Source organism: Haliotis asinina, chromosome 16 (assembly GCF_037392515.1).
Source record: "Haliotis asinina isolate JCU_RB_2024 chromosome 16, JCU_Hal_asi_v2, whole genome shotgun sequence".
Lineage (NCBI taxonomy): Eukaryota > Metazoa > Mollusca > Gastropoda > Lepetellida > Haliotidae > Haliotis > Haliotis asinina.
Window position 1 is genome coordinate 15,803,903 of NC_090295.1, and position 21,849 is coordinate 15,825,751.

The 21,849-nt window shown below is 37.0% G+C and overlaps 2 protein-coding genes across 6 annotated transcripts in view; one reads left to right on the plus strand and one right to left on the minus strand.

Moving 5' to 3' along the window:
* The window catches only part of LOC137267916 (uncharacterized), a 62,223-nt gene extending 47,365 nt beyond the window's left edge, over positions 1-14,858 (plus strand). For 2 of the 3 annotated variants that reach the window (XM_067802361.1, XM_067802363.1), the window contains 2 exons: positions 11,281-11,586; positions 12,422-14,858. In XM_067802361.1, the coding sequence (XP_067658462.1) occupies positions 11,301-11,586; positions 12,422-13,500 (1,365 nt within the window). In that variant the 5' untranslated portion in view covers positions 11,281-11,300 and the 3' untranslated portion in view covers positions 13,501-14,858. Of the gene's footprint in view, positions 1-7,025; positions 7,223-11,280; positions 11,587-12,421 lie in introns of those variants that run through there. The other variant, XM_067802362.1, reaches the window with a different exon arrangement.
* The window catches only part of LOC137267912 (ATP-dependent translocase ABCB1-like), a 168,631-nt gene that overhangs the window by 72,234 nt on the left and 74,548 nt on the right, over positions 1-21,849 (minus strand). For all 3 annotated transcript variants that reach the window (XM_067802354.1, XM_067802355.1, XM_067802356.1), the window contains exon 23: positions 21,102-21,242. In XM_067802354.1, coding sequence (XP_067658455.1) covers positions 21,102-21,242 — 141 coding nt within the window. The remainder of the gene's footprint in view (positions 1-21,101; positions 21,243-21,849) is intronic.

The following is a 21,849-nucleotide window of genomic DNA, read 5'->3' on the forward strand; positions in this document are numbered from 1 at the left end:
GGTAATATTGCAGCCATAATGTGACTTGCAAAACAGTATTAATAACAAACAAGAAAAAATCGACTTGTACAAGCAATTCTGAACTTGATCTGGACATATTACAAATTACTGTTAGATTTATTGCTGTGTGATATTTGAAGAACATAGCAAAGTAAAACTGCTAAAACTTGAACTTTTCACCTGACAATTTCACCACTATAAACCAACATCCATTAACATTTAACACTATATATTCCTTATCCATTATCAATCTGCAGCGTATCAAAATTTTCATTGAGCAGTTAAACTTCATGGCTGTCTGGGCGACTATATGCTCAGGTCATTGACGTAGGGTGGTGTATTGGAATGACTACAGCAGGACCTGAAGAGATCTGTCAACAAACCATTATCCTACCTGAGTAGTGCTTGTATGTGTGACAAAAGTAGATATGTAGGTCATGGGACAAGCATGCATACATGGTCATGTGCACGTGATACTGTCCTCCGAAGGGACAGGAATCTGAAACTGGATTACTGACATTCACAGCTGATCAAAATGGCATATTCTGAGGATGCTGAAAGTGGTAGGTATAATGTTTAGTGTTAGTACTGTGTCTAAAGACACACATGGTAAGTGAGAGATTAAGATAATGCTCGGAGATAGCAATAGTAGTGTGTTCTGGATTTAAGACAATATTATGTTCTGGGATACTGACAGTGTTATGTTCTGAGGCAGTTACTGTGTTACTGTCTGAGGCAGTGTTATGTTCTGAGGCAGTTACTGTGTTATTTTCTGAGGCAGTGTTATGTTCTGAGGCAGTGTCAGTGTTATGTTTTGAGGCAATGACAGTGTTACATTCTGAGGCAGTGACAGTGTTGTGTTCTAGGAAACTGATAGTATTATGTTCTGAGGCAGTGACAGTGTTATGTTCTGGGAAAGTGATAGTGTTATGTTCGGGGAAAGTGACAGTGTAATGTGCTGAGGCAGTGACAGTGTTCTGTTCTGGAAAAGTTACAATATTATGTTCTGAGGCAGTGACAGTGTTATGTTCTAGGGCAGTGACTGTGTTATGTGCTGGGGCAGTGACAGTGTTATGTTCTGGGACAGTTCTGGACTGGTAACAGTGTTATGTATATACTCTTGACTAAGACGCTTTTGTTGTGTGATTAGTTCAAATGACAGTCATATTACTAAGATCATTATGTAATGGGCTCATCCATGCAAATTTGTCTTCTATGATTGGCTAATTCAGTTAGGTAAAACATTGAAAGAGATTTCTGAATAAAAGACCAGGATTTTCTCTCTGAAAAATAATAAAATGTCTGATTAAATAAAACATCTCAAATTAAAACTTAATATTCCATGCCATAATATGTTGTTAATAGGTATTTCTAATGGAACTCACACTTAATACAAGCACAAATCCTTCTGTCTAAAGGTGGCCCTGTGCTTGGATATTAACATAGATCTCTTCTGTCACAATAAGCTGATGACCCCAGTGTTGAAGTGCGCTTGCAGAATTATGCCTGATCTCACTGCCCTCACCGCTTCCACTCCATCAGTTTAACCATAGAGAGTGCTGATACTCCATGAGACAGTTTCTGTATCTAGCACTATCTCATTGTCATAAACTATATCTTTTTCTCAGCCACCATTGTCAATAATTTCACACTGATTTTTCCCATACATATGTACTCAAGCAAAGCAACATTTATGAGGTACATCAGGTGACATTCAAGAACTGACCTTTGGTCTTCAATGGTGTTAAGTACAGAAGCGGTGTACGATTGTGTGATAAAATGGCAAGTATTGAGGTGGTATAAGTTCAAGTTGACCAGCTTGGACCCACAGTGGGCATTTCATATCGAATTTATTTGCCTTACAAGCAATTCAGTTATGGATCAATACTAGGTGTTGGTTTTATCAGAAGCCATTGAACTGCAGTAAAGACTTTTTTGGGCTTGCAAGACTTGGGTATTCAAATTGGGATACATAACATATATTGGGTAGTATTTGTAGCCACTTTTACAATTTAGTTTACATCGTTTTAGGGAAGTATGTGAACATATTTATCTACAACACACTGAGGGTAATTACTGGGTTGAGTTTCAGATTCATACCTATAATCTGCAGATTACGTCATACTTAAAGACGTGTCTGTGAGTGAGCGAGTGAGTGAGTGAATTATAACACTTACAAGGCCACACAAGATATGGACTCACTCACAGCACTCATGTCTGGCATGACAAGCAAATTTATAACCATTAATTAGGCTACCTTACCCTCTGTTACATGAAACTGACTTATTTAACAAACATGACATAATTATTGTTTATTTATTATTTAATTCAACTTACAATGTTACCCATGTGTTGGCACTAAAAAATATTACTGACTTATTATATTGCTATACTGTTACTGAATTAACAAAAACTCTTAAAGGACAACAACAGAACATAATGTAACATGATAGAAAAAACCACATGAACAATGCCTATATGCAACAGCTTGTCATGTACAAGTCTTATTTCATTCTCAGTAGGGGGTTATGGCTTATATATCCCAATAAAGGTTGAAAGTGGAACATGTACTTGTGATGGGTGTGACCACACTCCACTGACAAAGGACGACCATGAGTGTATGATATGCAGTTTCTTTTGTTTGCCAACTTATCAATACTGTGTGGCTTGTCCATTTGTTTACAGGTGTGTCATGTGTGCTGGACTCAGCACAGTATTCATCTCACATGGTCTTACTCAATTAATCTGATCAAGAGTGGGCGTAAAGTGGTTTAGCCAGGTCACTGATATATGGGTAGTGTCGCTGTAAATTTGTACTGAATAATGTTAGTCTGCTGGAAATATTTATTTTCTGTAAAATATAAATTTGAATGAAAACAGCTTTACATCATAAAGGGTGAGTTCAATGAGTCTGCATGCTGTAGTTATCTTCGGAAAATCAAGTCTGGAGCAGACAAACCAGTGTATAATAGTGTTATGTATAGTTTAAAGGGTAATAAATATTAACCACCCAAACCTGTCATTACGAAGCTGATCCAACAAGCATTTGATTCTTTTGGAAACTATTGTACCATACAATTGCTTTTGGGATGAAGAATAATTTCATCATTTAGCATACATTCATACCCATATCAGATGTATAATCTGGATGACTGACTGTTTTGTTAAAATCAGTTTCTGATCTCTGTATACCCATCTAGTTATCAACATCACCTGATATCAATATATTTCTTGCATGATTCAATGGGTTGATTGTGTCAAACTGTTTTTGTGTTAGACTTGACCCATCAATTATATGTGCATAATATAAAATCTGGGTCACTGAAGGGCTATTTTGAAAGTCCAGATAGTTGGCAGGAAATTAGTGGAAGAAATCAATGGCAGTAACTGATGATCATTATTTACTGCAATTGATCAGGCTGTTTGATTGTCGGCTACATACATAACTCTCTTTGATGTGCCACCTCGACAGGTGACAGGTGAGTCATGTTGATAGCAATGTTGACGGATAGGTATAGGTTGTAGATTTCAGCCTGGCCATGCAGCCAGGTTGGAAATGACTGTTGTATACTGTGAGTCTCATGATTGACCATAATGGTGGTCAGTTGTTTTGGAGTAAGTGAGTTGTACTTTATTGGACAGTGAGTGACAAATACAACTAAAATGTTTAAATACAATCTAGAGTAATTTGCAGAGGTGTATATAACAATTGACAGAAATATTGATATAGTATAACTGATACTGCATGATTTATGCAGTTGTCAGTTATAATATTTGATCATAATTCCTTATTTGGTATAGATCAGTCATCACTGAGGCTGCTGGTGCTGTGATGTTGCATCGCAGTGCTGTGTTGACCATTGTGACATCATTAGTTACCATGACATCACAATCAAATTGCATCACTTAGCTCTCTGCCATTGTAGTTTGTTGGCTCTTCCTTTTACATTCAAGACTGTTTGTGTTGATATGCTTGATATTAGACAACACTGGAGAGGTTCTCTGCATATCAAGAATACATTTAATATGAAATAATGTATATTTTCAAGCTGCTCACTTGTGTGTCTGTCTTGAATTTACTATTTATAGCTGTGATGGTGGTGGAGTTGGCATGTGGTATTATGCATCTGACCTGAACATCCATTAAGATGTATCTACTTCATCTCCACACAATGTATTAACAGACCTATCATGCATGAAATTACAAAACACAGATTAGTGACAGTGACTTGAACTGTGTGATGACATAGGAGGGTTGAGTCTCCACTATGTGTCACAGGCAGTAAATTCACTAGACCTGATCGCAAACATCTGTTCCTCTAGTTACTGGGCAATTCCAGAAATGGTTAGGACATAGAAACTGCATCACACTGAGTTGACCAGTCTTTGTTATCTCCCCTGAATGATGAGCACCAGGCAGGGCAACATAAAGTACTGTCTTTAAATGACCTTAAGTATGCTGAGGATGATAGCAATGATTTGCATGTGAGTAGTTTGTTGCTGTGAAGTACAAATTTAGGAAGAATCCAATTTTTATATTACTGGGGGAAACTAAATTCCAAATGGAATTGTTAATGTTTTTAAATGCTCTTCACATGTGACCTCCTGCAGTCAGCTGTAGATCAATAGACTGTCACGCATGTGACAGGTGTAACCTTGCGAACAAATTGGTTTGAGTGCAGTGCAGTGCTGCAATGATAGGATTTAGTTGTTTTGATGAAAAATCAATTGTTTCATCAGTGGATATGAGATAGGTAACACAGATGCTCAGATTAACTGACATGCTTACTACATCCCACAGGTGTGACATGTCAACTTCACTGCTGAGATAGCGACATGACAATCATCCTTCCTGTCATCATTCTGTCACAACAGAAGCACCTGCTTTTCATATTCTCTCAACCTGTTATTACTTGATTTATTCACTGAACATGTCAAGCCAGACGAACCTTCAAGTAATTATTCCACCTCAGTTAGCAAGGCAGGTAAAGGACTTACAGAATAGACAGTCCCATTATACAATGTGAGAATCATGAGAGTAAGATTAAAATACATCGTGGGAATAATAAATTACATCTTAAGTTCATGTGAAGCTATAGAGACAAGATTGTTCAGAGGTTGAGAGTGAGGTGGTATTTCAAAAATGCTGTTCTAATTGCGAGCATGATGTCATCTGCGTGACATATTTAGCTAAACTTGTCGTATAGTGTAGGTTCCAAACAGGTTTGGATAAATCTTGACCCGTCAGGTAAGCTGCTAATTACAGGTAGAACACTACATGCTCTTAATACAAATGAGCCTACAAGTCTTCATCAACATTTAAGATTGGCAATTACAGGTGCAACACAACATGCTCCAGTGTGTTTATAGTATTCGGTCTTAATTGACATGTAAGACTGGCAATTACTTGCTCCAATATACTGATGTTAAACAGAGGTGAATTGTTAATATAGACAACTCAGGTAAACTGCTAATTACAGGTGCAACACCATGGTTTGATACATTTATGTGAAACCCAATTGTTTTTTTGTAAATCAAATAACTCAACATAATGAAGTATAGTGGCAGTGCATCCTATTTGTCTAATGAAGACAGGTTATTACTCGTCTTCATCAACCTTGATTACAGGGGTGACAGTTCAGATACAGCTGAGCTGCTTTGATAAGTGTGACACGTGACATAAGTAACCACATACTTAGATAATATATTGATTAAAGTACACTTTGAAGTAACATTGTTTACTAAACAGCATGAATATGATCACACGACATATCATTTTTGTCTACAACAAAAACCAGGAATCGTTAAATTTGTAATTGGTGAGTGACATGCTATGTCTTAGAAGAAGGAGGTGCTGACTAATGCTTAGTCTCTGAATACATGTAATTTTAAAAGTAACATTTAAAGTGGAAAGGGGTCCCAGAGAGCCACAGAGATCTTGAACGTAAGGAAATCTGGACTTTCTTGATTTACTCAGATTTAGCATTACAGGGAGGGCTCTGCTGTAGGGAAATTAATGGGATATAAGGACTGTGGGGCAGAATTAGGGAGGTAAGATGTTTGGACATCATATTTATTGTGTTATGGCAAGGTACTTGTATGTTTTGTGGCTGTGTCACAATTAATGGTGGTTTTACAGTATTAACCCTTTGATACCTTGCCTCAGTTAAACATGGATACCACACAGACACAAAATGGAGCTAACCAGTGCTTGTTGCTTCCCTCATGACAAGTCCCAGGTCGGTCATACATACAATTATATTTTATGACTATAATTTAGGAACTGTTTTTCCTCTGTAAATATGTTCATTTCAGATACTACATGTTAGTCAACAGTGAGGGAGGGTACAAGGTCACCTGTGTGAAAAATGGCCAGATGATCAAACCACCAGTCAGTCCACACCTGTTGCCCACAGTCTATATTTCACTATTCCTGTCTGGTCATATATCAACATAGGGATACATCTTGAGAAGGATATAACTTGTATATCACCCACCCAACGTCTGAGCATTTCATTGGGGGATAATCTTTGCCTGGAGTTAGGATTACTTGGTCTAAGGTCACATTGCACAATGTACAATGTTGAGGGCAGTCCATGGTATTTGTCAAGCAGTACCAGGTGGCTGTAGGCTATATACTAAGAATGTTCTTGTGTCTCCAGGTTACTAATTGATAAGCTAATATAGATAAACATGTCGAACCATTTGATGTTTCACTTCACACATGCACCAAACAAATATTGGTTTGGGGTTAACCAAAAACAAACCAATACATGCTGATAATTCATGAGGAATTTCAGTTGGATACATCACCTAAACCATTATCAAATTCCCCATAAAGATTATGACACTTTATGGCTAATTAATTAGTTGTCCATTTCAATAACGACATCCAACTGTCATCTGTCTCAGGTAATAAACTAGAGCAGGACACCTATCAGGTGTAATCAATTGCAGTTCTGTCAGCTTCCTATCAAAGACCGATAACCAAAGCCAGGTAAGAAATTGTCTGTCCTTCACCTGATGTCAATTTCACAGGTAGGCAGTTGCTGATTTAACAGTTAGGCTGTCGCAGCACACTAGTCATACCCACGTGATGATTACAGATGACTGGGCCAGGCCACACACACAATTTCCTAGGGTCTGTCACAGCTGGTGGGGAAAGTTGTCTACCAAGCCCTTTTCTCATTAGCACTGCTGTGGATATACGCTAAGTGTGCAGGTAAATCTGAAATTTATGTTTGGTTTCTGATGGAGTGACTGACATTTATTTAGTTACAGTGTCAGCTTTACTACTTACAAGAAGGTGTTAATTTGATGCATGCCAAATCTTATTTAACTGAACACTTTCATTTCAAAGCACTGAGTAAAATACTTTTAACTGCAAAGCTATAATCTTATCTCTATTGTTATAGGTACTTACTTAACTACTGAGTACAATGGGATGTTGTTTTAACAGCTTTCAACACCATAGCGTCAATATCAAGGTGTTGTTTTAAGAGCATTCAGCACCCTATGTGTCACATGGGATATTGATTAGTAAGAGTATGATTGGCAGTCACACAGGTTATATAATGTTTATTGCACATGACCTATACACCACACATCAGATATGCCTGCATACTGCAGCAGAGGCAAGTATATTCACAGTTAAACAATGTTAAACCTTAGTGTGTTCAATATTTGTGTAACAACTTCTTAGTACCTTCTAAGCTGGGAACACAGTTAGTATTGTTACAATGAACCTGCTATTCTTCATAATTTGTAAGCTACAATGAGTTTATTTTAGTGAAACAGTGAAAAATTTGTATTTTCAAAATGGACCCTTTCCAACTTGTCCTTTGGAATTGTTTAATGTTTCATAATTGACTGATAAGTGTGTTTGCTCAACATTGGACCTCTTGAAATAAGGTGATATGTAGAATGCCAATTTTATGACACTTCCTCAAGGAAAGATTTCACCTGAAGCCTAAAAACAAGGTATGTTTACTTCCTTGTCAAAGATGATATGTCGAACGTTGATGTTTCCTGGAGACAATCTGTTGCTATGACAATTTTAACAGCAACTTCTAATTAAACAAGTTTTTGAGTAACAATAACAATACATCTTTGTGATAATGGTTTGCATAACTGTCTCATAAATCTTCAGTCTCTCAAAAAATGTTTTCTATAATTTGATAGTTTTAGTTTGCAGTCATAATGAAAATATGGAAGCATTGACCTCACCACATTTTTATTGAAAGGTGTGAGTGAGTGACATGATTTACAGTCATTTTGTCATTACTGAAAAGTACAAGCTAGATTGACAACACCACTTGGAACCTAAAAATCAACAACAGCATTTCTAACATTTGATTTCTGATGATTACTCTTTACATAATGTTTATTGAAGATAACTTTTCATATGATGTCAAAAGAGGAATATTAAAATGTTTTGTACAAATCTGAAAACTGATTTCATTTACAAAATATGCAAACATTTTTTAACAGTATTATCAAAATAATCTGCATTATTTTCCTGATGTTTTTTAGTAATGTTTTTGTGATGACTACAACCCAAAACCCACTGAAGCTGTCACATTTAACGATTTACAGCTAACAGTAAACACTCTTGACTACAAGTGTTGGCAAACATGTGACTGCTGAACCATTTCTGTGTCAACTCCACCTCCACTAAGACGATGTCACATGAGATAAACACTTACAGCAATGTACACAGAACAGACTCCAAAATTCAGGCCTTCAGGCCATGCATTGCTATAGACGACATACATATAATAAAATTATTAAAATGTCACTCATCAGAGAAATGTATTGAACATTTGGAGGCATTTTTAAAAGGATTTCTCAAATGGTGTCTTTGCTCGCCAGCCAAGCATTGCAGTGGACCAGATAGACAGAACATAAAGTTGTGTTAAGCTTGTCACTGAATGTATTTACCACTGTATACATTACATGTGGATTATAAAAAGATCTTGGTCATGCATGATCTACCTCATCAGCTGTTTCACAAAGACAGACATGGTTTGCACTTTATACATCTGAGCTGTGCCTTCTAGGTAAGCTGGCTGTTTCCCATGACATGCTGACTACTGAACAGTGTGTGAACATGCATATTTTGAAACAAGCATGATTCAACAACTGGATAGATGACACATATCAATTTAAAATTGTCGGTTTTATTACATGTTGCTTTATTCATTTTTACTTGTTCATGCATTTATTTGTTTCCTATTTGTGTTAATGGAAAAAATATAGGATGTAACAAATTAACCTCAGTTATATGTTCCAGAGTCTTTCATTGAAATTCCTCACTTACTGGAACTTGATCACTGAATATTTGAAGTGCCAAATTTGGACACCAAGAATACAAGAATACATGGTAACAACTGCCATGTTCTTATAAAAACAACTTCACAATTCTTTCTGGGAAGAAATTACTATTATTTCATATTCTTTATGAAGAAAGAAAATTTGTGAAGAGAGGTTTAAGAATGTCCTTTATAAGACATAAAATATTGTTACATCTTCACCAGAAGAGGCGTTTGTTTCATCACACACCAGAATTTTCATATTTAGAAAATTCTAAATAAATTAATCAATAAAATGAACATGTCATGAGCCATTCCCAATATGACAGTATCTTAAATCAAGCAGAAGTTATCATGCGTTTCTGACGTGATAATGTTCCCGTGTTCATGATCAGAAATAGTTATACAATCTACAAATTTCAACATCTCAATAAAAAGGGGCCTGAGAATTTACTGTTATTCCATCTGGGGCCCGTTTCACAAAACGCTCGTAGCCTAAGATCTCGTAAGTTTTCTCGTAGCCATTGTACCTCCTATACTGTAACATAGGAGCTATGGATGCTACGAGAAAAGTTACGAGATCTTAGGCTTACGAGAGTTTCGTGAAACGGGACCCTGGAATGCTACGAGAAAGGTTACGAGATCTTAGGCTTACGAGAGTTTCGTGAAACGGGACCCTGGAATGCTACGAGAAAGGTTACGAGATCTTAGGCTTACGAGAGTTTCGTGAAACGGGACCCTGGAATGCTACGAGAAAAGTTACGAGATCTTAGGCTTACGAGAGTTTCGTGAAACGGGACCCTGGAATGCTACGAGAAAGGTTACGAGATCTTAGGCTTACGAGAGTTTCGTGAAACGGGACCCTGGAATGCTACGAGAAAGGTTACGAGATCTTAGGCTTACGAGAGTTTCGTGAAACGGGACCCTGGAATGCTACGAGAAAGGTTACGAGATCTTAGGCTTACGAGAGTTTCGTGAAACGGGCCCCTGGATTAAAAAGTAGATCAAATTTCATGCCAGACCCAAACTGGATGAAAAAACTTATTTTTGTGTTACCTCCATGCAAGTCATGGGAATTCCCTTCTCATTTTCCATGATCTCTGAAAACCCAATGAGGCAATATATGAAAGGATATAGAGCTGCTTCAGTTTGCTTCTGACAGCTGAAAAACGAAGAGTTTTAATGATATCATGTGCAGGATTCAAGTACAGCAGGGACGGTACTGTATTGACATTTTCACTGAGGAATACTGAAAGATCAATAGCTGATCTAGTCTGATGCCATCTCGACCATTTGTGAACATAAAGTTTGTACAATGTGGAAAATGTTTTGTTTTTTTTCTGCTGCGAGAGCAGAATCTCACTCTATGTAGCAAGAATCTGTGGCTCTTTATTTGATTCCTTTTGTTGAATACAGCACTTTTGGTGTGATACATGTATTTCAGAAGCACTGTTTGCTCTACCCCATGTATAGTGGAATAAAGTGCACTTTTTCCCTGAACTGTTTAAGTTAAAGTATGTGAAGGCTTGTTGCAAGAACTAACCTACAATGAACAGGGCTGAACATAGTGCCAGCATGAAGTAAGCAATATCATGAGTTTATTACAATATTACTTCGATACAGTAGCATTATCAATACTACTGACCTTCCATTTGCTTAAAATTCAAATGGTCTAAAAGAGCTTTCATGACCTTGACTGGAATCTGAGACTTGAGATATTCATCCTTAACCTGTCGCAGAAATTCATCTCATAGCATGTGGTAACTCCTGTGACCTTAACATATGTTCATGACATAACTTTTGCCTTATTGCAGGTCATACATTTACTTTCAACATCCTTATACCTTAGTAACCTTGACCTATGTCTGTGACATGAACATCTTATTGCAGGTCATGCACGTACTGTCAATATCCTTATACGAAAGTGACCTTGACCTACATCTGTAACACAACCTTCATCTTATTGCAGGTCATGCGTGTACTGTCAATATGCTTAAGGAGCAGCTCCTGAATCGAGAGGACCTGCTCGAGTCACTGGACACAGAGCCCATTTTCGACTACCTCCTCCAACATGGTGTCTTGGACAAGACGGCCATTGATGGGATTTGTAATGAAAAGACGACCAAGGAACGGAACACTGCCCTGCTACGGCACCTTGAAGGCACTGGGAACAATGCAGTGGCGCTCTTCATCAATGCGCTGCGGCAGTCGGGACAACTGCACCTGGCCAGCACTCTGGACACATCCCAAAGGATTAAGCCTATCTACGGAACAGGTATGTTGTCTTTATCTGTTGTCTAACTGGATGTTTATATGATACCTACTGTAAAATTTAAACCTATTTATGGAACATCTCCTATCTCGAAATCTCTGCAGAGCTTCAGATAAGGGGTATACAGGGGTAGTGCTCACCTAAAACTCAATGACATATGACAGAATATAAGATTTCAGGCCTATCAGGTAAGCACATAAATACCTTTGTACATCTAACACATATAAAGTTTAAAAGCTGAAAAGTTGTTTAATATTATAAATGAAAAAATACTTCAGCGGCACAAAAATATGTCAGTACTTCTTCAAAACTCTCAGTACACCTCCACTTGCAGTATGAGGTGTAAGTACACCCACACCCCAAAAGTTATCTGGAGCCCTGCTGCGGAGAGGGGACTTGATGTTCGAAGCTCTCTTAGCGCTAAGATCATCGTAATTGCCATAGTTAACAGTACCTTACGACTATCTTAACACTAAGAGAGCTTAAAAAAATCATTGGATGATGAGATGATGCCTTCAGTTTCTAAAAACATGTGACTCAGCAAATGAATCTTTTCCAGATATAAATGTTGTGTTTTAAGGGTTATCAAACATTAATGTTGCCTCTACTTTGTGTCTACTTTAAGACAAAGAGTGATCTTATTGGACAGAGATTTCTCTCAGATCATCATAAAAATTTGTTAAACTTCATATTCATGAACTTTCTTTTAGCAAAGTACACTTTGCATTTTGCATGATATATGTAAAACTGATTAATCAAATACCAATAGGAATGTAACATAATCCTTAATGACCATGGACACTGATGACCACTGATAAATATTATTTAAATTTTTCAGGTTACTGGGAAAAACAGAGACACAAAGGTCAAGTCATGGTCAAAATTCAGGTCAAGTCAGTCAAGGTTCTTGTACCTGTTGAAGAATCACCAGACAAGCGAAATCGAACCAGAGAGATTTATGACGTCAAGATGACACCTCGCCGACTCCATAAGTCATATGATAACATGCTGATGCTTGATCCAGATGAACAACCCATGCCAAAACCAATCCGTATCGTGGATTATCCTTATGCTAAGGATGAAGAGGAAGAGGATGAACCCATCAAGCCTAAGAAATCGTGTTGGTGCATGTGTTTTCCTATGTTTCGCAGTCGTCGTAAAACGATCAAGGAAAAGAAATATACTGAGAAGGGAACGCCAGGTAAAGGTTCACAGAATTCACAGTCCCCATCACGAGAGAAACTTAACCCCAGATCAACAAGTCCCACCAAACAGAAAATGAACTCCCCCTCAAATGGAAGTAACTCTGGTTTGACCAATCCAAGCGAGAAAGCACTTAACGGGAATTCCCACTCACGGACCAACAGTCCCTTGAAGGACTCGCGGACAGAATACAAGAACAGTGTTAATGAACAGCGAACACATTCAAAACGAGATCCTGATAACAAAGAAAATATGGACCCCGTAATAATGAGATATAACGATCAGTTGGAATTGGTCGAACTAAAACGTTACTCACACAAATCAAGTCCGAAACGTCATGCCTCGTCAAATTCCCTCATGTGTGAAAAGTGGAAACATGATGGTAAGCATTACGAGGAAAAATCAAGCGAATTTTATGGGCTGTTTGACAGAGATTTGAAAAACAGCTGCATAAAATATTTCGAACAGGATCGAGGGACACTCATCTTGCAGATTTTTAGCGATAACCAAGGAATTACTGTTTTCAATATTTGCATGACTCTAGACCAAGTCTCGAACCTTCATGAAGACTACACTGACGGCAAGCTACAGCAGAAACTACATTCTATTCTCATGGCTAACGGGACCATTGAACGACTGGATGTGCTTGACCTTGACCTTGCAATTACTATTGAGGACAACCAGTTTGATGAAGCAACACAAGAGCTTACGTGATGTTTAATTTGTGGCATTGAAACACATCCAATGCAATTACACATCCATACTTCAATATTTCCACAACAGAACCAACTTGGAGCACATCGCACGTTTAACGACACAAGCTGTATGTTTGCAAAAGACAAGGAGAATAACAAATACAAAATATCATCTGACATGACAGACTAGTCACAGAGTGTCGGAGTTATCTACATATCAGAGATGCATTGAGTACACGTGATTGATCACCCATTGCACAAAGGTTCATGATCATCAAAATCGACTACAATCACACTGACTGGCAATATATCACACATGCGGACATGCAAAATTGACAAATTTTCTTGTGTTTTTCGAGGAGAGAGATGTGCATTCTCAATCAAGATGTTTGAAATGTGCATTATTTCTGATCCGTTGGTCCTGTTGCAATGAAAGACACGCCAAATACAGCGATTATTAATCGACAAATTCCTACATGGTTGCCAATTATGGTACCATAAGCCTGACACTTGATTGATTCACCTGTTTGTGTGATGTGAAATGTAAAATATATATGTGTGGTTTTTGCCTTGCGTTTTCAGCGGTTGTCAGTACATGTATAAATTAGCATCAATAACAACGTAGAATCTAGCTCAATGCGATGGACAGCAACAGTGGTGCTCCAGTCATTCAATATCAATTCTTTTAGCCATCGTTATCAATCCTCAGACTGTTGAAAAGCTAAGCACTGAGTGCTCTCCATTTTATATTTTCTGTCTGGGATATGTACATTGCAGCGGCCACCTCGTACACTGCAGTTGTAAATGTGTTTAGTACAGCGGCCATCCTGTGCAGCATTCTCAGACTGTTCTCCAGCTGATGTCAACTCACAGTAGTTGTCAAATGTTTGTTTCCTTTAGGAAACTTATAGTGCTGCGTTGCCATGGTAATGGACAATCTATGTTGGAAAGTCTGTTGCTAAGTTTGGAGATTATCTGTAGTGTACAAATATTGTGATTGCAGTGAATGTGAAAATGTCTCATAGTTTTTGAGAAGTTTATGCATTTATGCAGAAATATGGAGTATCTAGATCAAGTTTATGCACACAGACTTATGTGATGTTTGTATCGTACATTTATCCTGCTCTTGAAGCACCCTTTACAAACATTGAAGACATAAAGTTTGTAGCGATATTGTAAAGAACACAGTGTGGTGATTTCTTTCTTTCCATTCATTTAGTGAACAAAGAGGAGGGTTATACCTAATAATTAGAAAGTCTTTTTTCAATAGTTTGAATGACAGAATATGGCACATTTGGCGAAACCATTAAAATATGTGATATTTTTGTGATAGATATATACACTGGTTTAATTAATAAAGTACCAGAATGAAACTTTTTCATTGCGTGCTCAATTTAAAATATCTGTTAATATCAAGTATACCACTTATAGATAGGGTGACCAGTAAACTACTTAAAGCATTGACTCTGTGATAATACATTTTCAGGAAAGAAGTTTTCCTTGTAAATTATGCAAATCATTTACACATTTTAGTTCAGAAGAAAAACAAATTCAAATTTTTGCAATGAAAATTGTTGAACTTAAATTCATGCTGCAGTTATGATGATGCAGATCTTATTAACAAAATGAGAATATTACTGAAACAAATTCAGATGACAATGAATTCAGTAATAATGAGGTTGTACAGAACTGATACACCATCAGATTCAACAGTCTTCATAGCTAGATAAGAATAGAAACTTCGTCCCTTGTATGCTAATTTCCCTGAAACTGATTTTCCCAGATAAACCCAGTGACACTTGGTCTTGTAAACAGAACATATACTGTTTTCCACAAAACTGAGTTTAATCTAGTCATTGTTCTCATTTATCAATATATCAGATTGTGTTTCATGATACAGAACATGTCTTCCTAATGACACAAATCAGAGCTTAACTCAAAACCTCACTCGCCTCTAAGTAATGTAGTGTTGAACTGCCTTGTCACAACAGTGTTGTGCTTACACTTGTAAAACTGTTGTGATGTTATTACATTGTTTGATCTATCAAGTACAACTGTGTTATTGTCAGATTTGTTTTCTTCCTGGAAGGTGTGCCAAAAGGCAAAATACTGATATGAAAATAAATGCAGGCTTGCCCTATGATGATTTTCCTCAAAAACAAACCTCTTTCAATTGAAGTTTTGAAAAAGACCAAATGTCAGCAGGTGCTTGAAATGACTTTCCAATTTATGAGGTGTGGTGGCGTAGCCTAGTGGTTAAGGCGACAGCTTGTCATGCTGAAGATCTGGGTTCAGTTCCCCACGTGTACAGTGGGTGAAGCCCAATACTGGTGTACCCCACCGCAATATTTCTGGAATATTGCTAAAAGCAGTTGAACCATACTCACTCACCCATTCACTCACTCAAATTTATGTCTTCTTGAGGTTGAGGTCAGGCTGAGTTTGTCTGCTAAAAATAATTTTGCCCAAAAGAGGATATTTGCTCTCATATTTCTACAGATCAAATACAGTAATGCTTGTTTGTAGCGTCATATAACACAGCGACACAAAGTGGGCATTTCATGTTTCATTGAAACTTTCACTTCACAAACTTGAGGACCATCTCACATTTAATTCCAGAATTCATTCTTAAGATTGTGAAATAGTTTTCAGTGTGCTATTTGTAATGTAATCAGATTCGTCCAAAGAGTATTTTGTCAATTAAAGTTTGAAATTGAAGTAGACTCTGAAGATATTTCACAGTCAAAATGGGGTGTTATTCAACATTTATCATGCAGTATTTATCACAGTAAGGTGAACTTCCCAATTATATTAATTTCTTGTTTCCTTTTCATATATACTTCTTGGTGCGTGAAATCGTTTTCTTTGTTTTATCTCCACCCTTGTACTAGCTATTGAAAAGTAGAAAAAGTTCATTTCTTAAATGTTATTTTCCTAAGCAAGCAAGAAATGTGCCTTCAGTCAGTCGTAATCGGGAGCAACATGGACACCATGGTGAAGTGAATGATGATAGGATGTTCAAGTCCGAGGTGTGAATGATCAAAGAAACAAATGCTGAATATATTAATTGTTACGAATGACTGCTGTTTTAGCTTCATTTTCTCATAGAATATCTAGTTCCACTTCAGAATTAAGGCTGTGTTTCCTAGTTGCACGGGCAAAAAACTTCACATTTTAACTACTATTTTTTTTAAAATACCTCAAACATTCGCTTTTAAAATAGGATGGTAAACATGTATGATATAGCTCTGTTACAGAAATATATTTTTGTTCATAAGGTTTGACATTTCAAATCACACAATTACTTTTTTGAAGTGAATCTGAATCATTAACAAAGCATTGAGTGAGATTTGTCCTTTAATGTTTTGGTTTGATTGTTGAAATATTTTTTAACCAATGGTGAGCAATAGGTTATGATATAGAATATGTGAATTTGATTATTTTTGATTATTTGAATTACATAATAAACAATGCATGTCATAATATGGATAGTTGTTGTAGTAATATTAGGCCCTTCTATTGCTTCGTTTGCAGATTTGTTCTTACAGAGTTAACTCCCTTTTAAGGAGAGCTATTTAACCTGAAAGAACTGTGAAAAATAGGCAATGTTTTGTTTAGGCAGATCTGTAAACAAAGACATAAGACTGAGCAAACTTATATTATATTTTGGTAACAAGATTACATGTGGTGCCAATGGTTTGAAGTGATTTGTTGACACTCCCCATCAAAGGTGAGACAAAGCTAAAACAAATGTTCACCACACCTTAACAGGAATTACACGACATTATTTCAATTTCATGTTGTAATATTTTCTGAAATATTTGTCAGTTGAGAGATGATGTTTCTTGAAAGACAAAATAAATTAACATATATATTTTTATTTTTCTTTGTCAGGTCATAACCCAAATTATTTGTGACAACAGTGTTACAAGCATTTGACCAGACGATAAGGAGTAGTATTATGATAAATAATTATTTGAGTTTTAATTAATGCTCTTACATATTGATATAGCATAAATTGGTGCATTTGCCATGTGATCAAATCTTGACTTGGTATTTTTAGTATCAACTTTTCGCAAACACTGATAAAAATTCCCAAGCAGAGTGTTCTTCTGTATTTTCGTGAATAAAGGGAGGCAACTCTAATCTGATTCCATAGACCCCTGTGCGATGAGAGAAAACACAAATCTATTCTTCAATGCCTTCAGTGAATTCAACGCTAACTGTTCCCTTTGATTTTTTTTTGCCAAATGTTATTGCACTTGTTACATGTTAATTTTTTTTCAAAGGGCATATCTAATCTATTATTTGGAAGAAATTCAAAATTATGCTTGCCTTTCTGATCTGAAAATGTTGTCCATATTAAATTTTTTTTCTCTCTGTGTCATCTATTTCAGACAATATTACAGAACAATCATCACATACCGAGACTTAGTATGTGTGAATATTAATTTATATGTTATAACTTATGTTGGAGAAGAAATATGAGTTTTTATTTAAATTTGAGTGCAGCTCAGTGTATATTTATTCCTTCAATTGGTTGAATGATTTCATTATTTTAGTGGTTGTTATCCAATAACAAATAATGGTGCAGCATTGAGTTTGTTTCCTTTCTGTTAAGCAGACCATAACAAATAAAGAATTTGTTTGTTGGTTTACCAGACTGTCTTTCTATTCGCAAAAAAACAAAAACTAATGGATTTTGTAAAAAGAAAATGTGCAAGCCAGATTGATGATCCACAAAACTTTGTAAAACTACAATGTTCGTATGACAGTTGCGATCACCTTGGCGCTAATGTTTAAAGTGTTACCGCAGAACTGACATGGGTTCTGGTAAACAGATATTTGATTTATTCTGTCTGGATCATTGTTCATAGAGGATTGCCATCTTTGTAGGGAACTACACATCCTTGAAATAAAAGTCTTATCAAATTCAACATTACATAAGATATTGACGATAAAATCATTGTTTGAATTTACTGTTGGAAACTTACAAGCTTTGAAAAAACTATAAAAATTGTGAATTTGTTATGATTCATTTATTAGCCTAATCATCACTGGCATGGTTTGTTTATTGACATTATCAATTCTGAAACACAAATGTGTCCAATTTAGCTGTTTCTTTTGAAGACTTAGCCCAAAGCTAACTTATTATTTCTTGTCTGGAAAGTACTATAAATTTGGCACAAGGCATTATGGGTAATACTTGTGAAAATATCTGTTACTGATGAGAATGTATTTTGGATCATGGCTGAATGCTATCATGGGTGAATCAAGCTTCATCATGAATAAAATATCAGAAACAAATGTGTTGAATTATTCTTTGATCCAAGAAGGGTAAAAATTCCTTAATGAATATTTTTTTGCAGTGATCAAAACAACTGGCAGAGCAGAGACACAAGTCTTCCAGAGTATGTCAAGTGGACACTGTTGGAGTGTGGACTGAAATTCCTTCACATGGAACTCGCTCAAATTATAATGCCCCTCTATTCTCTCTTTGTGCAATGACAAACTCTTGAACAATGTAGTTCTTTAACCCCCGTCTTGTTCCAGAATCTACCCTTTGATGGAAACTATGGGTTTAAAACTTAACCCTTTAGGGGTTGTGATGAGATCATCTGAAATAGAGTAGTTTTATGCCAGATATTCCAGCAATATCACAAGGAACACCATAAATGGGCTTCACACATTGTACCCATGTGTGGAATCAAACCTGGGTCTTCAGTGGGACAAGCAAACACTTTAACCACTAGGCTAGCCCCAACCCATGAGAATGTAATGACACTGTTATTTACAACAAACCTGCAACAGAGTGGGCATGATAGGGAAGATTGTACCTGAAGTATACATAACATAGTGCACTCTTTCATGGCTTACCACACCAAAGGCAACATACCAGCAAGAGTTATTTCACAACAAACGAACAAGAGTAACTTTCCATTGCTGCTCTTCAACTTTTCACACAGTCAGTGAAACACTAACAATAAATTCCCCTCCACCCACCACAGTGAACCCTCAGGTTCAGGATCTCCCTGAATATCTCATCCCACCGGGAGACTTTTTCAGTTCAGAGGAATTATTTGTTTCTGTCAAAATAATACATATTCAGAGACTCAGTTCTGGATACCTCTCCAACTGCTGCTGGACAGGAAAGAAGGCAAAAATAAAAGCTGGACAGGTAAAAATGTGAAAAAATAAGCTGGACAGGTTAAAAGGTGAAAAAATAGCAGTCTCTGACAGATTGATGTATAACATGACTTATGCAGATTATCAGCAATGCTGGTCATGATCAGTATTGTGACTGACCACCAGAGTTCATGAAATAACTCCCATGCATTTAAAGTAATTGTTGTAGGATACTTCCAAATTTCTGAAAAAAAAACTGTGAAGGTATGTAGCTATTACATATTACTACAATTGCTGCTTTTAGAAAAGGGGAGTTGCTGTACAAGATGAGAGTTGCGTATATGCCATGGCAGTTATTTGAACAAGACTGCAGCAGTATGTTGAAGATGGCCTCCATGTCTTCAATGGTTTCTGCATGTAGAAGATGACCCCCAGGTAAACAAAATGGCATCAGGGTGTACACAATGGCATCAGGGTGTACACAATGGCATCAGGGTGTACACAATGTCAACTATATGAATGAAGGTATATGAAGGTAAGACAATATCAGCTATATACACATGATGACTGCTGATAATACAAGATTCTACTGAAGGATATACAAGATGGTAAAGAAAATGGGCAGCTGAATGTCTTTAAAATGTTCCCTCATGCCATCCAAGTCATTCCTTGTGTCGCATGTCTTCTTGAAATAACCTCATATGTGATGTATTTGTGTGAATAAACAGGATACAAGAAAATAGATCAATGACCTGTTTCACAAAACAATCATAGTGCTACGACTGTCGTAAATCTATGTTAAAGTATGGGGGGTATGTGAGTGCTATGATCACTTTGTGAAACAGGGCCCAGGCATGTTATGGAGCCAAAATATCACAATGAGAGACAAATATGTACAACAATGTAACAGTAAAGTACCTGAAACAGACACAATGTACTGAGAGATAAATGAGATAAAAATTAGAAACTTTACTGCAGTGTTCTGATCAACTAGCATGTGCTTCTCTGTGCGAGATGATATCAGTGAAGGTGAGTGAGTTTGGTTTTCCGCCGCTTTCAGCAATATTCCAGCGATATCACGGCGGGGGACACCAGAAAATGGGCCTCACACATTGTACCCATGTAGGGAATCGAACCCGGGTCTTCGGCGTGACAAGAGAACGCTTTAGCCACTAGGCTACCCCACCGCCCCGTGATATCAGTGCTTAGCTGTGATGATTTGAATTATGTGAGCACATTTCAGCAACACTACATATGGAATCAGACATATTTTCAGCACCATAGGCACTGTAGTCACAGGAGAAATAATAACAAAAATAATGAGTATTTGTAAAGCGCTGTATCCATCCACAAGGTGATATGTTATGTCAAGGTAGATAGAAACTGGATGAAGGACATAAGCTCATGTAACTAAGTCAGGTGAGCTCAATACATAATTTTGGAAGTAGGCAAGAAAATGAAAAAATCCAGATACCATAAAAAGTGAAGTCTGACCTGTATACGGAATCTGCGGTCATGTCGTTGATGGAGACAAGGTAGGCCCCGAAGCGGAACGCCCCGGCATACAGCAGGAACACCACGCCTTGTGAGAAACCGAAGGAGATGCCATACACGTGGGCTTGCTTCATGTTCTCTCTGTAAAGTAGTGAGTGAGGTTGTGTTGTAAGTGTATTTGCGTTATTCCAGTTAGGTCACATTCACTCATGATGATATTCTGGAGTCTCAGCCAGGCAGTTCAGTGATTGATGGCATAAAGAAATTAAGAATTTGTGAGTGGGATGGTGGTAAAGGTATGAGTAACATGCAAGCTACATGTAAAAACTGAGGCTGGACCATGCAGTTTAGTGGTTGATGGCACGAAGTACACGACTAAACAAGTTGTGGGCATCTCCATGTGCACAAATTGTGCTCTCTTCTTGCTGAACAGTTCTTTATGCATATGAATCGATTTTTTTCATCTGGTAAATGAAATCAAGAGAAAATCTGGCAAACCTGAGCAGAAAATCTCATTTAGATTAATAAGGATGGATTTAAACACATTGAATTGAAGCTTCAAGTATACTGGTGATCTGATTCAATAATGGTGACAGAGAAATTCTTAAGTCAGTGTGTCAAGGAAGGTGGAGGGCATTTCCTAATTTTTTTGTGTACAGTTTAACACAGTACTCAGCAATACTTTTACTATATGGAAGCAGTCTGAAAATAATCTAGTCATTAGACAATCCAGTGATCAATATCATGA